The following is a 12511-nucleotide window of genomic DNA, read 5'->3' on the forward strand; positions in this document are numbered from 1 at the left end:
CTTGATAAGCAACATATTTTAATAACTGTTTACATATGTGTAGAACTGTAACATGGTTACCCCAGTTTTGCATTAAATTATAATTGACTATTTTTACAGAATGTTCATGGCAATTATCAGAACTCAATTACAATTTGATTATGATTACGACAGCAACAGATTTTTGAAATTGTAATTACGCCATAATTGTAATTAATTATCACTTACACAATTACAATTATTATTGACCCCCAACCTTGACATCTCCAGTATGCAACAAAGTTATCAGAGGAAAGGAGGCGCTTGTTGTGAAAAAGTAGAGGTAAAATGTGCTGTATTTCTCATTGTATTCCAGGTAAAAGGAATGACCTTTATCAAAAGTATGACCCAGGTTGGGTTAGGGTTAAAACCAGGTAGTTGACCATATCAGGACAAGGGAGCCAACTCGTATGGATCTGCACCACCAATAAACCGTAACTTTTCCAAATATTGAGCCCTTTCCTGCCGACCAAGGCCTTGCCTGGATGCCTTTAATCCTGTAACACATTTTGAGGAGCATTTCTGTGGTTTTGGACTTTTATCCATCGCAGTGTTTACCTCCGAATGCCACCAATATGGCCGCGGAACGTGATGTAGGTGAAAACCCTTTGTATAATCTATAGTGAAAGTTTAGGTATACATATCTGCAACATGAGTAAATCCTACTTGGGTGATAGAACAGGCACTTGCATTTTCTTCCAGAAGAGCAACTAAACCCTGAGGTTTTGGCTCACGTGCGTCTAACCTGGAAATAAAAAAAAAAAAAAAAACATCCAAGTTTATGGGCGGGGCTCCTGGAGCAGTTAAGACACGCCCAGTCTAAAGAATGTGTTTGTGGAGCAAATATCTCCCCAACGCAGTATCTCTTCGACCTGAAACTTTGTCAACGGCTTCCAAATACAGCGAGTATGTGCATCCGTTATTTTGGAGTTGCAAAACGTTCATTTTAGTTCTAAATTTACGGCTCCCTCTCGGTGTTTAGCTTGCTACTTCCGGTTCCTGGTCGTGACGTCACTGTGTTGTCGTTTGGGATTTAAAAAAAAAAAAAAAAAAAGGTCAATATTAAAAACGTTTTTGTACTGCTAAAAGTTATTTAAGTTAATATTTCGTGGTTGTTTATTATTTCGTGGTTATTTAAAATTATTCCCGTGATCCCAAACTTTCTTTAAATCGCGTTCCACTTCCTCCTCCGTCTCCATCAGTGTGCAATGCTACCGTCCCTGTCTCAAAAACGGGGCTATTTAAATAGATCATTTGAAACCATCAGCCACTAGTGAGTCTTTTGCCGACAAGTTTCCCATTGTTTAAACCATATAAATGTTCGTGTAATTGCTCATTATGTGCTGTTTCACGAGAGTCGGTATTGAACTCAACCCGTTCAATACTCCATCTGGAAAACTGCGGATTCTCTGCGGTGGAAGCTAAGCTCTGAACACTCGGTTCGAAGGTAAACAATGATTTTTGTTTCTAAAATAAGACTGCCGAAATGTAGATAACACTTTAATTTACATACTCACTCGTGTAGTTTGGAGCTTTACATTTTGTTTTGCGCAGTTTTGTTACTTTTCTGATTGCTGCTACAATGGCTAAGGAGTTTGGTTATCAGTGTCTCAAACATTTCACGTGAGCAAACACATACACGCCCTCGCCACACATAAGGTATTTATAATAATAATAATTATATATATATACATAAATACTAAAGTAAAGTGAGTAAAATAAAACAAAAAAAAAACTAAATAAAAAGTACACAAAACTACAACAGAAATGCCCAAAAATGCTCCAAAAACACACAAAATGATTAAAAAAAAAACATAATATAGAAAAATACACCAAACAAAAATAAAAATATGAAAATGACTCAAAATACACAAAATCACTCTAGAATCACACTACGATGGCAACAAAAAACAATAATTGCACAAAAGAACAACTGAAAGATAAAAAATACACATAACTAAAAAAAAGACAAAACATGCATTACAGAAAAATACACCAAACGAAAAAAAATATAAAAATTAGTAAAAAAAATAAAATAAAACACATTTATCTTACTTATGTCCCATAGAATTATACCCGGGAAATCGCACACGCTATTTTACTTTGCACCCGCAAATATACCCATTTATAACACTACAGAGTACAGCGTATGTACACCTCTTTGTACATCCAAACTTTAAACACATACTCATTTGGCCATAATTAACAACTCTACTTAAGCCCCTACTTTATGAATACATATTTCTGACGGGCACTGTGCTAATAATAATAATAATGCATCAATAGCGCTTTTTTGGACACTCAAAGTTGCTTTACAGAATTAAGGCATTATTCTTTCACTCCACACTTAGTGGTGGTAAGCTACTGTTGTAGCCACAGCTGCCCTGGGGCAGACTGACAGAAGCGAGGCTGCCATAGTGCACCATCGGCCCCTCCGACCACCACAACACTCACTCACACACTACATTCATACTAGGCAATGTGGGTAAAGTGCCTTGCCCAAGGACACAATGACAGATACCACTGGGGTGACTGTTTTTTACAACAAAATATGCTGAATTAGATACTTGGTGTTTGACAAGAATCAATCAACAGCACTATTTTATACCAAAATACATTTGTGTTCAGCAGATAAAAGTACTTTTGGGGTTTAGTTACTCTTTATCTTGTCAGCTTCTTTTTTTAAATTTATTCATTTTTTATATAACGTTTTTTTTTTTTTTGTGTCCACCAGCACACAAAATGTGAAATAATCCCATCCAGTCGTTTGTTTGTGGTCTCTGTAAATTTTAAATATTAATTCTAAATCTATATCTTAAATATTAAATCTAAATGTTATATCTAAATGTTGCATTAAATCTAAATGTTACATTTAAATCTAAATGTTAAATCTAAATATTAAATATTAAATCAAAACGTAGAGCGCAATCACTCCATCTAAATAGACCGCAGATCCCGCTCGTTTGAGATTTAACATTTCATATTTTGATTTAACATTTAGCATTTAGATTTAATATTGATATTATCAATGTTATTCAATTTAAATATTAAATGTTAAATCACTCCTAGACAGACCACGGATAGTGCTCGTTCATGTCAATGAGATTTTATTTTGGTACTTCCGTTGAATTTGCATCTTAGCTAAATATTTAGTTTCACCCGGAACATTTAGATTTAACATTTTATATTTTGATTTAGCATTTAGATTTCCTATTTAACATTTAGATTTAGATAACATTTAGATTTAACATTGACATTACATTTTGACAATTCAACAAACATTGCTTTAAATATGGTGAAAAGTAACATTAAAAAAATGTACATGTGTTTTTTTTAAACGTGGTTTGTTGCTGAATGTTGTGAAAAGTTGCTGATCATTTTAGCATACACAACTCTACAAATCGGTGCCCCATGCTGAATATGGGGCACTGATTGTGCTAAATAAATAAACAATAATAATTAAAAAAAAATACTGACCTTTACTTTAGAATGTAAAAAAAAAAAAAGTTAAATTACATCACTTTAATAGGAAAATTATGCCTAATAGTGGGGGGTTGATGGTGCAGAGAGATTATAATTAGGACTTCATAACAATTCTTGATTCAACTTATTTCTGGTGTAGTTGTTTTATTTGTACAAAATACAAAAGCGAATCACACTATACAATGCTGCAGTTTATGTAGTTTAAAACACAGCATTGTAGTATTCCACGCTTTAAATAAATAACTAATCAAACAAAATAGTCCTGAATACAAAGAGTGACGGTCAAGAAGACAAAGTCCAGAGTGACGATGATGTATATTTACACAAAGTCATGTAACCTTGGTATTCACAAATACTATGTAATCCATCTTAATTAAAGGTGCTGCAAGTAGGAGTTATTGTTTGAGGAAACTCTTTGAATCAGAAATTTAAACTGTAAACTTCACATTTCAAACAACTGTAACTTAACATTAATCTTGAAAATTGAAAAAAAAAATTAAGAAAAAATCTGTAAAAACTTCTCAACAGTGATGATTATACTTTGAAGAAAACTGATGCAATCTAAAAAATCTAAAAATATTGCGTCATTACAAGTACTCAAGTTAATATAATTGAGTTGATTTTATGGGTACTTGTACTTTTTTGAGTATTTTTCTCAATCAGTAATTTTACTTGTACTTCAGTACGTTTTAAAAGAAGTAAAGTCATTCATTACATTTCTACACCAAACCATTACTGAGTTAATTATATATTTTTAGTTTAAAAATGATCAATAAATGACCAAACAACAATCAAATGCATCACATCATAACCGACCAATCAGATTAAACCTAGTGCACCCCTCAAAAACAGCATTGAATGGAGGTTATTTTCTCAGTTTTTGAGTTCATAAATGTTTCTATACTTGGAGCCTGAGAATTATTTTATTTTGAATTGAATACATTGGTGTAATTTTATTTTTTAAAATGTACATTTTTGATGCCTTTGTGGGAAAACAAAATAAGCTCCAATTGTGCAAGATTTGGTCTCTTCCTTTATGCATGAGATGTTTACTGTATGCAAGCGAACCGTGGCAAGATTTATTACTAAAAATAAATGTGGGGGGTGAAAGTAACTAATAACTTTTAATATGAGTACTATTTAATTGAGCTACTTTTTATTTGTACTTGAGTTTTTTATGTATGACTTAATTTCAATCAAGTAACAGTACTTCTACTTGACTAGGATATATCAGTACTCTTTACATATCTGATAATAATAATGATTATAATATTATTAATAATAATAATATTAATAATAATAATGGCTTGGATTTATATAGCGCCTTTTTAGAGGAAACTCAAGTCATACCTGTGATTTTAAGCTACAATGTAGACACACAATTCATACCCATTCATACAAGGCAATGTAGGTGGAGTGCCTTGCCCAAGGTCACAATGACAATGACTCGGATAGAGAGGGATTGGAACCCCCAACCTTTGGGTTATTGGATGATCCACTCTACCACAGAGCCACGGTCGCCCAATGTTAGCTCTCCACATAATACAGTGTTAGTAAATGGTTGCCTCTTACTGTATTGATAAATGGTCGATACCTAAAGCTTTGAAGCGTAGAACTGACTCTAAACATCTGATAGTCACATCGTCAATCTCAGGATCAAACTTATTGGCCAGGAAATGTTGTTGTGTGAGTAGCCACAGCAGATCACCAGTTCCATACACACACACTGACCGTCTGTAGATACCAGTGCACGGGTAGTACGGGGCTCCTTTCTTCATGTCTCCTGCTGTGTAGCTCCACTTCACTGCTCGAGCCAGAGCCTGCATGTCTGACCTATCAAACTTATTGTGGTAGGGGTCTGATCCAGGCACAGAGGGCATCCTCTGTAGAGTGGCCCACAGGTGCTCATCAGGGCTGTATGTGTCCTTCTCCCACTCCAAAAACTCCTGAAGCTCTCTGTCCATCAGCACATGCTGCACAAAGGCTCTAGAGACCACAAAGTAGGCGTTTCCAGAGAACATGGGACTACTGATGGGTGGAGGGCTCTTCTTCACGTTGGTCTGAATCACCTGATCAGTGATGTTAAAGTGATACTGCCAACGCTTTTTCTTCCCCTCACTGGTTTCTTCAGACTCCAAGCTGTTTCTCCCGTTAAGGCTTTTCAGCGCCCTCACCATTTCTCTGTTGGTTTTAATGGGAAAGTCGGTGCCACAGGTGTTCAGCAGGTACCTCCACTGGACACGAGAGGCGAGCAGATCTTCCATGCAGTTCAGATCTGCCTGTACACGAGACCATGAGGCGTACACCACCCTCTCCAACTTGGAGGCTACAAACACGTTGGGAAAGCAGGAGACGATTGCTTTCACAGCATCCTGAAACTCTGCAGGGGATTTCTGATCCACGTGGACACAGTAGATGTTCTGAGGGGCGTAAACCGCTCGCAGGAGACGCTCAAACATCTCAATCTTCTCGTGAATCACCATAGAGTAAGCGATGGGAAAGTGTTTCTCCTCTTCACTGAGCGTCTCCATGATGAATCCTCTCTGTCCAGTGTACGACTGACAGTCCTGTGCAGCGTTCAGGTAGAAGTCCTCAGACAGAAGTTTCTGCTTTCTCCTCTTAGCCAACAACGCATGAAGGGCATCTTTCCTTCCCTCTACGTCTCCACTTAGGATAGCTGAACAGCCTGGGATGTCAAGTGTGAACTCCTCTGGTATTTTCAGCTCAGACAATAACTGCTTGTAAAAGCTGGTTTGCCAAAACACAAAATAAAGGCCTGTACCCAGGAAGAGGAGAGGGATTGTCTTCAGGAGCATCTGGATCCTCATAAATCTCCTAAAACGCATTTTTTGCTTTTATCTATTTTCCCGTCAACAAGCTCGTCTTTACTCCAGGTTGTAGTTAACACCAGTGGGGACAGGCTCAATTGTTTTATTGCTTCTTTACTGATCACAACCTTATCAAGCTCTCAGAGGGTGTGTAAGATGTGGGTGGGATCTAGTGATCTGTCTTTCACTGGCAGTATCTGACTCATTTCACATCTGAGTTACAGTATGAGCACATCTAAGAGAATTCCCAAAAGAGTACATTATTATTATTATTATTATTATTATTATTATTATTATTATTATTATTATTATTATTAATATATTAATATTTTTGTCGTTGTGATTATGATTAATGTAATGTTGTTGGGTACAGGGGTGGAGCAGCAATTTTAAAAGTGAGGGTGTTCTAAGGGTAGGGCAACCAATTTAGTTTATTAAATTAATTTAGTAAAACCATGATAAAGTGATACTCAACATGTGGCTCTTTGTCTTAGGTTTAATTATTATTTCCCCAGAAAACCTTATGAGGGGGGAAACTTTTTAACCCTTTTTTTTTTTAACTTTTTCTTTGGCCATTTTTCTACTTCCTTTGTCCCATTTCTGCCCTTTTTTTTTAAAAAAAAATTTGAAACTTCTTTTCAAATTTTAGCTTCCTTTTGCCAATAAATATCCCTCTTTCCTAATTTTTAAAACTTTGCAAGTTCTTTTTGAGACTTTTTCCAGTTTGTTGATTCATTAACCATTTTTTGCCCAATGAATAGAACTTGTTTCCTTTCAACCCTACATTTTGGATCTTTTTGTTCAACATTTTTGCCCTTTTTCACTATTGCTTGCAACATTTTGCTCCTTTAAGCTATTTTTGCTCCTTTTTGTCAATTTTTTTTGTTACTCTTGACTGATTTTGGCCCATTCAGTCACTTTTCACTCTTTTCTTGCCACGTTTTTTGCCACATTTGGGCTATTTTTTGCAACCTGTTACTGGTTTTTTTGCACTTTACTTCCACTTTGCTCATTGCTGTTATCTCTTTGTTTATCTTCTCGGAATGGAGGCTTGTACAGGATAAAGCAGGTATTGAAGACCATAGGAGATAAATGTTGTTGTGTTTTAAATTTTTTTTTTTTTTTATAGATTATTTTTCTTTGTTGTTGCACTACTGTAGTATAATCTGGACTATCCTAGCTTTAAAAAAGTACTTATTTGATGAATTTCATATACCTGTTTCTGTTACTGTGATATAACCTGGAACTAAGCATATCAACCCTGGAACAACCTTGTCACTGTGAATGTTCATGGACATAATTTTTTCATTTAAATGTTCACCTATTTGCACTACTCATCAATGCACTACTGCACTATTATCTTATTATTATTATTATTATTGTATTCTTATTTTATTCATTATTATTATTATTATTATTATTATTATTATTATTATTATTATTATTATTATTACTATTATTATTATCTTGTTATTTTTATTTAGTTTGCACATATTAGTCTAACTACTCTTATATTTATGTTTATACTTCTTTTTTCTTTTTCTTTTTCTCTATTTTATTTCTTTTTCTTTATTCTAGTTGATTGTTATTATTTAATGTTATACTACCTGAGAGAGCACAGGTCACCAAAAGAAATTCCTCGTGTGTATTCATACACCCCTGGCCAATAAAGTTGATTCTGATTCTGATTCTGATTCTGATATTAACAGCTTTCCTTGGTTTGGGTCATGGCTGGTCAATAAAGAGGGAAAAGAGGAGAGAGACAAATATAGTAATGATCATTGAAGCTCAGGGTCATAAACTAAAAATATAATGTAGTTCAAAGAAGCAATGGTTTGCTTTAAGTTAAAAAATGATGGTTTAGTTTGATGAATTTCAGCAGTATCTGAAGAGAAGATCAGTGCCTCTATATTTGGTTCATGTTTAGTTATGTTAGAGGAAGTTGTGTTCAGTTAGTTCCTGGTAATAGTGAAACTTAAAGACACACAGTTCACAAACTCACTTTCATTTCTTTGAAAATAGCAAGTCTGTTTATTACAAAACCGTAATAAGACCACTCCTGAAGATGAATAGCAGACTCTGTTCTTTGCAATGCCGACCCATTCACATAAAATCATAAAGCCCTGAGATAAGTCACACACACACAAACACGTCACACCTTATTACAGATTTATTTGAAGCAACACAAAGCAAAGGAAATATATAACAAATGGGACTCTTCTCGTGTATTTTATTTTCCTTCTAATAACAACAATTAATATTTATAATCCCCCTGATGATAGTTGCGTTCATTTCTCTTTGGAGGCCCCGTCGATATTTGTTTGAATCTTGTTTACAGTAACATTACCGCAAAGTGTCAATTGTTGATTTTTTAAAAGAATGGTCTCTTTTCTGACAATTGTTCCATATTAACTTCAGTTATTAGATATAACCACTGGTGTTTCTTTCATTTATAGCTGCTGCGCAACAATGGTCGGGGTCAGGCAATTTTAGGCAAAACAGGACAGCAGCTGTCAAAAATGCAGTTATTAAGACAAAAATACACAAATTTCATCTAAGCATGGACGTGTTGGTCATTTGTGTTTATTAATGATTCATTGGCTCCGTAAGTGGAAAAACTGATGTTTAATAATGCCACTTTTGCAATTAATCCAATCGTTTGCGTCAGAGCAAAATTCAAAATGCTGTAAATTCAGTTAGTTGTGAGATACAATTGTTATAATTTCCATACATCATCTACAATGACTCCAATTTTTTTTTTTATAAACATTGAAAGCCTGAAAATCCCAAAATATACAGTAGATTCTAGGTTTAATGAAATCTATAGTACAGATCCCCAGACTGAAGAAAAAAATTAATTTGTGGCCACAATTATTCTTATTATTTTTTTTCCACCATGTCATGTCTGCGGCTCCGTACAGTTTGAATCCCGAATATCTACCTTTAGTCCTTTGAGCTTTTGCAGGTGTCTAAATGTGATCCCTTACTATTTTCACTGTAACCTTTGCTTAAAACTCAAATATTGTTCATATTCCAAAAATGATAATATAATAATTTTATATTTTGATAAGCGCTATGAGACGACTTTGTTGTAATTTGCGCTATATAAATAAAGTTGAATTGACTTGAATCCAGCCATCATTACTGATGCTTTTGTTTGAAAGAAAATCATTTTTATTCTTCTTTGTTTTTAAACATGTTTTCAGAGAACACCTGTTGTGTTAATGAGCGCAAGCTTAATAATTAGTATTTTAAACATATTTAGTGGAAATATGCAAGTCAGTTTTATTTTCATCACTCACCTTCAGATATGAAACTATACCTTATCTTAGATTTGAAAACATTGTTCATTAATACTTCATATTGTTTTGGAGCTTGTGTTGATGGAGGAAAGAGTTACAGCACACGGATGATTTCAGGAGCAAATACACAGATTATTTTTATTGTATAACCACGACAAACTCAGAGAATAAAACTCCACCCTGATGCAATGTTCAAGGTCAAGTTCAATTTATTTGCCGTAACCATATACTAGAAGTAAACATTTGACACTATAAAGCAAGGCGATAAAAAACACACATATAGCCTCGTTAAAAAAATACAACAATAAAGCAATAAAGTGAAAGAACAGCCTTCAAAGTGCATTGTTCAGTCCTATAACGGCTTGTAGGAAGAAGCTGTTAACGGGACGAGATGTCTTGCATATCTTCTCCCGGAGGGAAGGAGCTGGAACATGCCTTTACCAGGGTGGCCAGTACCGGAAGAGTCGTTGATGATTCTCAGAGCTCGATTTAAGAGTTTGCAATCATAAAGAGCCTCCAGAACAGGCAGCTCAGTCTTGTTCAGAGCTCTCCTTTCTTCGGCTGTGATGTTACTGAACCACACAGTCATAGAGCTAACAAGCAGACTTTCTATGGTATGGTGCAGCGATAAAACTTAGAATTAGTTGTAAAGTTTCCGCAGAAAGAAGAGACGCTGATGAGCTTTCTTGACAATGCGATTAGTGTTTTTGTCCTATTTCAAGTCATTAGACAAAGTTAAACCCAGAAACTTGCACTCCTCAACAATTTGCACTTATCAATGACAACAGGCGTGTGAGTTACCATGGCTAAAATCAAAAACAAGTTCACAGATGTGTTCTTTACTCCACTGAAGAACATTTTTAAATTTCTGCTCTGTAAGATGAATCATCATTCTCAGTGATGAGACCAATAATGGTGGCATCATCAGCATATTTGATCATCAAATTGGAGTCAGAAGAAGCCACACAATCATGAGTGTAAAAAGTAAAAAGTAAAGGACTCACAATGCACCCCTGAGGAGATCCAGTGCTCACAAACACTTTGTCAGAAAGACAGTCATCGATTTTCACTCTCGGTGATCTACCAGTTAGAAAGCTCAAAAACTGTGAAGGTAGACATGTTGCAAAATGTGAGAGCTTGTAGAATGTGATGTGAGCTTGTGTATAACAAATTCACACACGTGAAATAAATTTAATGTCACAAATGTTGGGAAAAAAATGTATAGACTGATATTTACACATAAAGTTACAGCTGCAAACTTGTGATCTAACGTGTATTCACATGTTTTTGAATTACTTGCATAAATGATCAATCGTTTACAACCACAACTCTCCGGTTACAGCTTCTCCAATCGACCGCTACAGATGCACAAACTACTTTTCTTGTGTGAATTAGCTCTGCTTGAGTTTTGCAACACATTTTGCGAGACGTCTGTAGCAAAACTGATTCATGGTCGTAGAAATGGCCCCTCCCCTCCCTGTTCCCCCGTTTGTCAGACGACAACATTTTGCTCAGAAAACTGAGCAACTATAGAGCATAATGATGGAATGAATGAGTGATAACACACGTGTTAAAGAATCTCATTTTGTAAATAAGTGGAAAGAAACAATATTTAATGCAGTAGTTTGCAACATTCTTTGGATCGTGACCCCATTTTGATATCAAAAATTTCTGGTGATATCAAAGACATTTTTTTCTAGAATTAGTTTTTGATCATGTTTGAGCTCATATAAAAAAAACTGCATTGTAGTTTAACTAGATTTATATTTCACAGAATGAAAATATAGAAAAACAGTTGTTGAAGATTGTTTTCATTTTTTTTTTTTTTTTAAATTAAAAAAAAATCTATTTGAATTTTTTAGTAATTTCAGGCGACCTCACATGGGGTCCTGACCACAAGGTTGAAAAACACTCATTTAGTGGCTTCTGAATAGATTGATTTCTATAGTTTTTATCATTTAGACTGACACTTTATTTGTTATTTTCCCCTCTTTCTCTCTCTCTCTCTCTCGCTCTCTCTCTCAAGTACCTATAATGCACTCACGTACCTAGTACACATACCCCAATTTGAGAAACCCAGATCTAAAGAAAGCCTTGAATTTTACCTTTAAGGTGAAATGGCTTAAATAATGCTTAAAAACTCCACATACATGATGGTATGTTATACATATTAATAGAATGTTGGAGGTCTTTAGTTTGTATTGTCGTGTAATGAATGAATTTTATCAGCAAGCTTTGTTAGCATGGAAAGTGTGTTATTAACATAACTTTTCTCCACATGAATATATTATTTGGAACAACGAATGTATAACTATAAAGGAGCAGGTCACTCTATATGCAAAATTGGATTGGTAAAAGTATAATTTATTGAAAAGATTACTTAACTCTAATGTCCAACTACTTAGTCATACAGATTTTCACAAGGAAAAAAACATTTGCTCTCAAATTTAAATATTTTAACTCAGTAATAAACTCCATTCTCAGCGGTATGGTAGAATTAATGTAAGGCCATTAAAAAAAAAAGTACAACCTGCAACTGTTAACATTCTCAACTGTTTTTCTTTTTTTAATAATAAAAAGTTAACATTTTTTGGCACAAGGCATGGCTTGCTCCTTATGAACACCAAAAGTAATTGAAAGCGTAGTTGTAATTGAAAAATGTACTTGACCCCAACCCTGGATGTCACTGACATGATCATTGACAGATATTTACAGAGATGAACAAAGGATTTCAGTGAGAGACTGGTTTTTGCAGGTGATCCATGGAGTTTTGATATTTGTACGAATGCACTTAATGTTATGGTTTGAATGATTCCAGAAATGAACCAAAGTGACTCAGAAAAAACTGCAAACAAAAGCTTTAGTAAACGGTCGCCCAAT

The 12511-nt window shown here is 34.7% G+C and overlaps 1 protein-coding gene across 1 annotated transcript; it reads right to left on the reverse strand.

The window, feature by feature from the left end:
• Positions 1–4806: 4806 nt before the first annotated feature.
• On the reverse strand, positions 4807–6350 carry LOC114465475 (beta-1,3-galactosyl-O-glycosyl-glycoprotein beta-1,6-N-acetylglucosaminyltransferase 3-like). Its single transcript, XM_028450508.1, has one exon. The coding sequence runs from the start codon at positions 6345–6347 to the stop codon at positions 5070–5072; it is 1278 nt and encodes a 425-aa protein (XP_028306309.1). The 5' UTR covers positions 6348–6350; the 3' UTR covers positions 4807–5069.
• Positions 6351–12511: the final 6161 nt, after the last annotated feature.

This window comes from Gouania willdenowi, chromosome 6 (genome assembly GCF_900634775.1).
Source record: "Gouania willdenowi chromosome 6, fGouWil2.1, whole genome shotgun sequence".
Taxonomy (NCBI): domain Eukaryota; kingdom Metazoa; phylum Chordata; class Actinopteri; order Blenniiformes; family Gobiesocidae; genus Gouania; species Gouania willdenowi.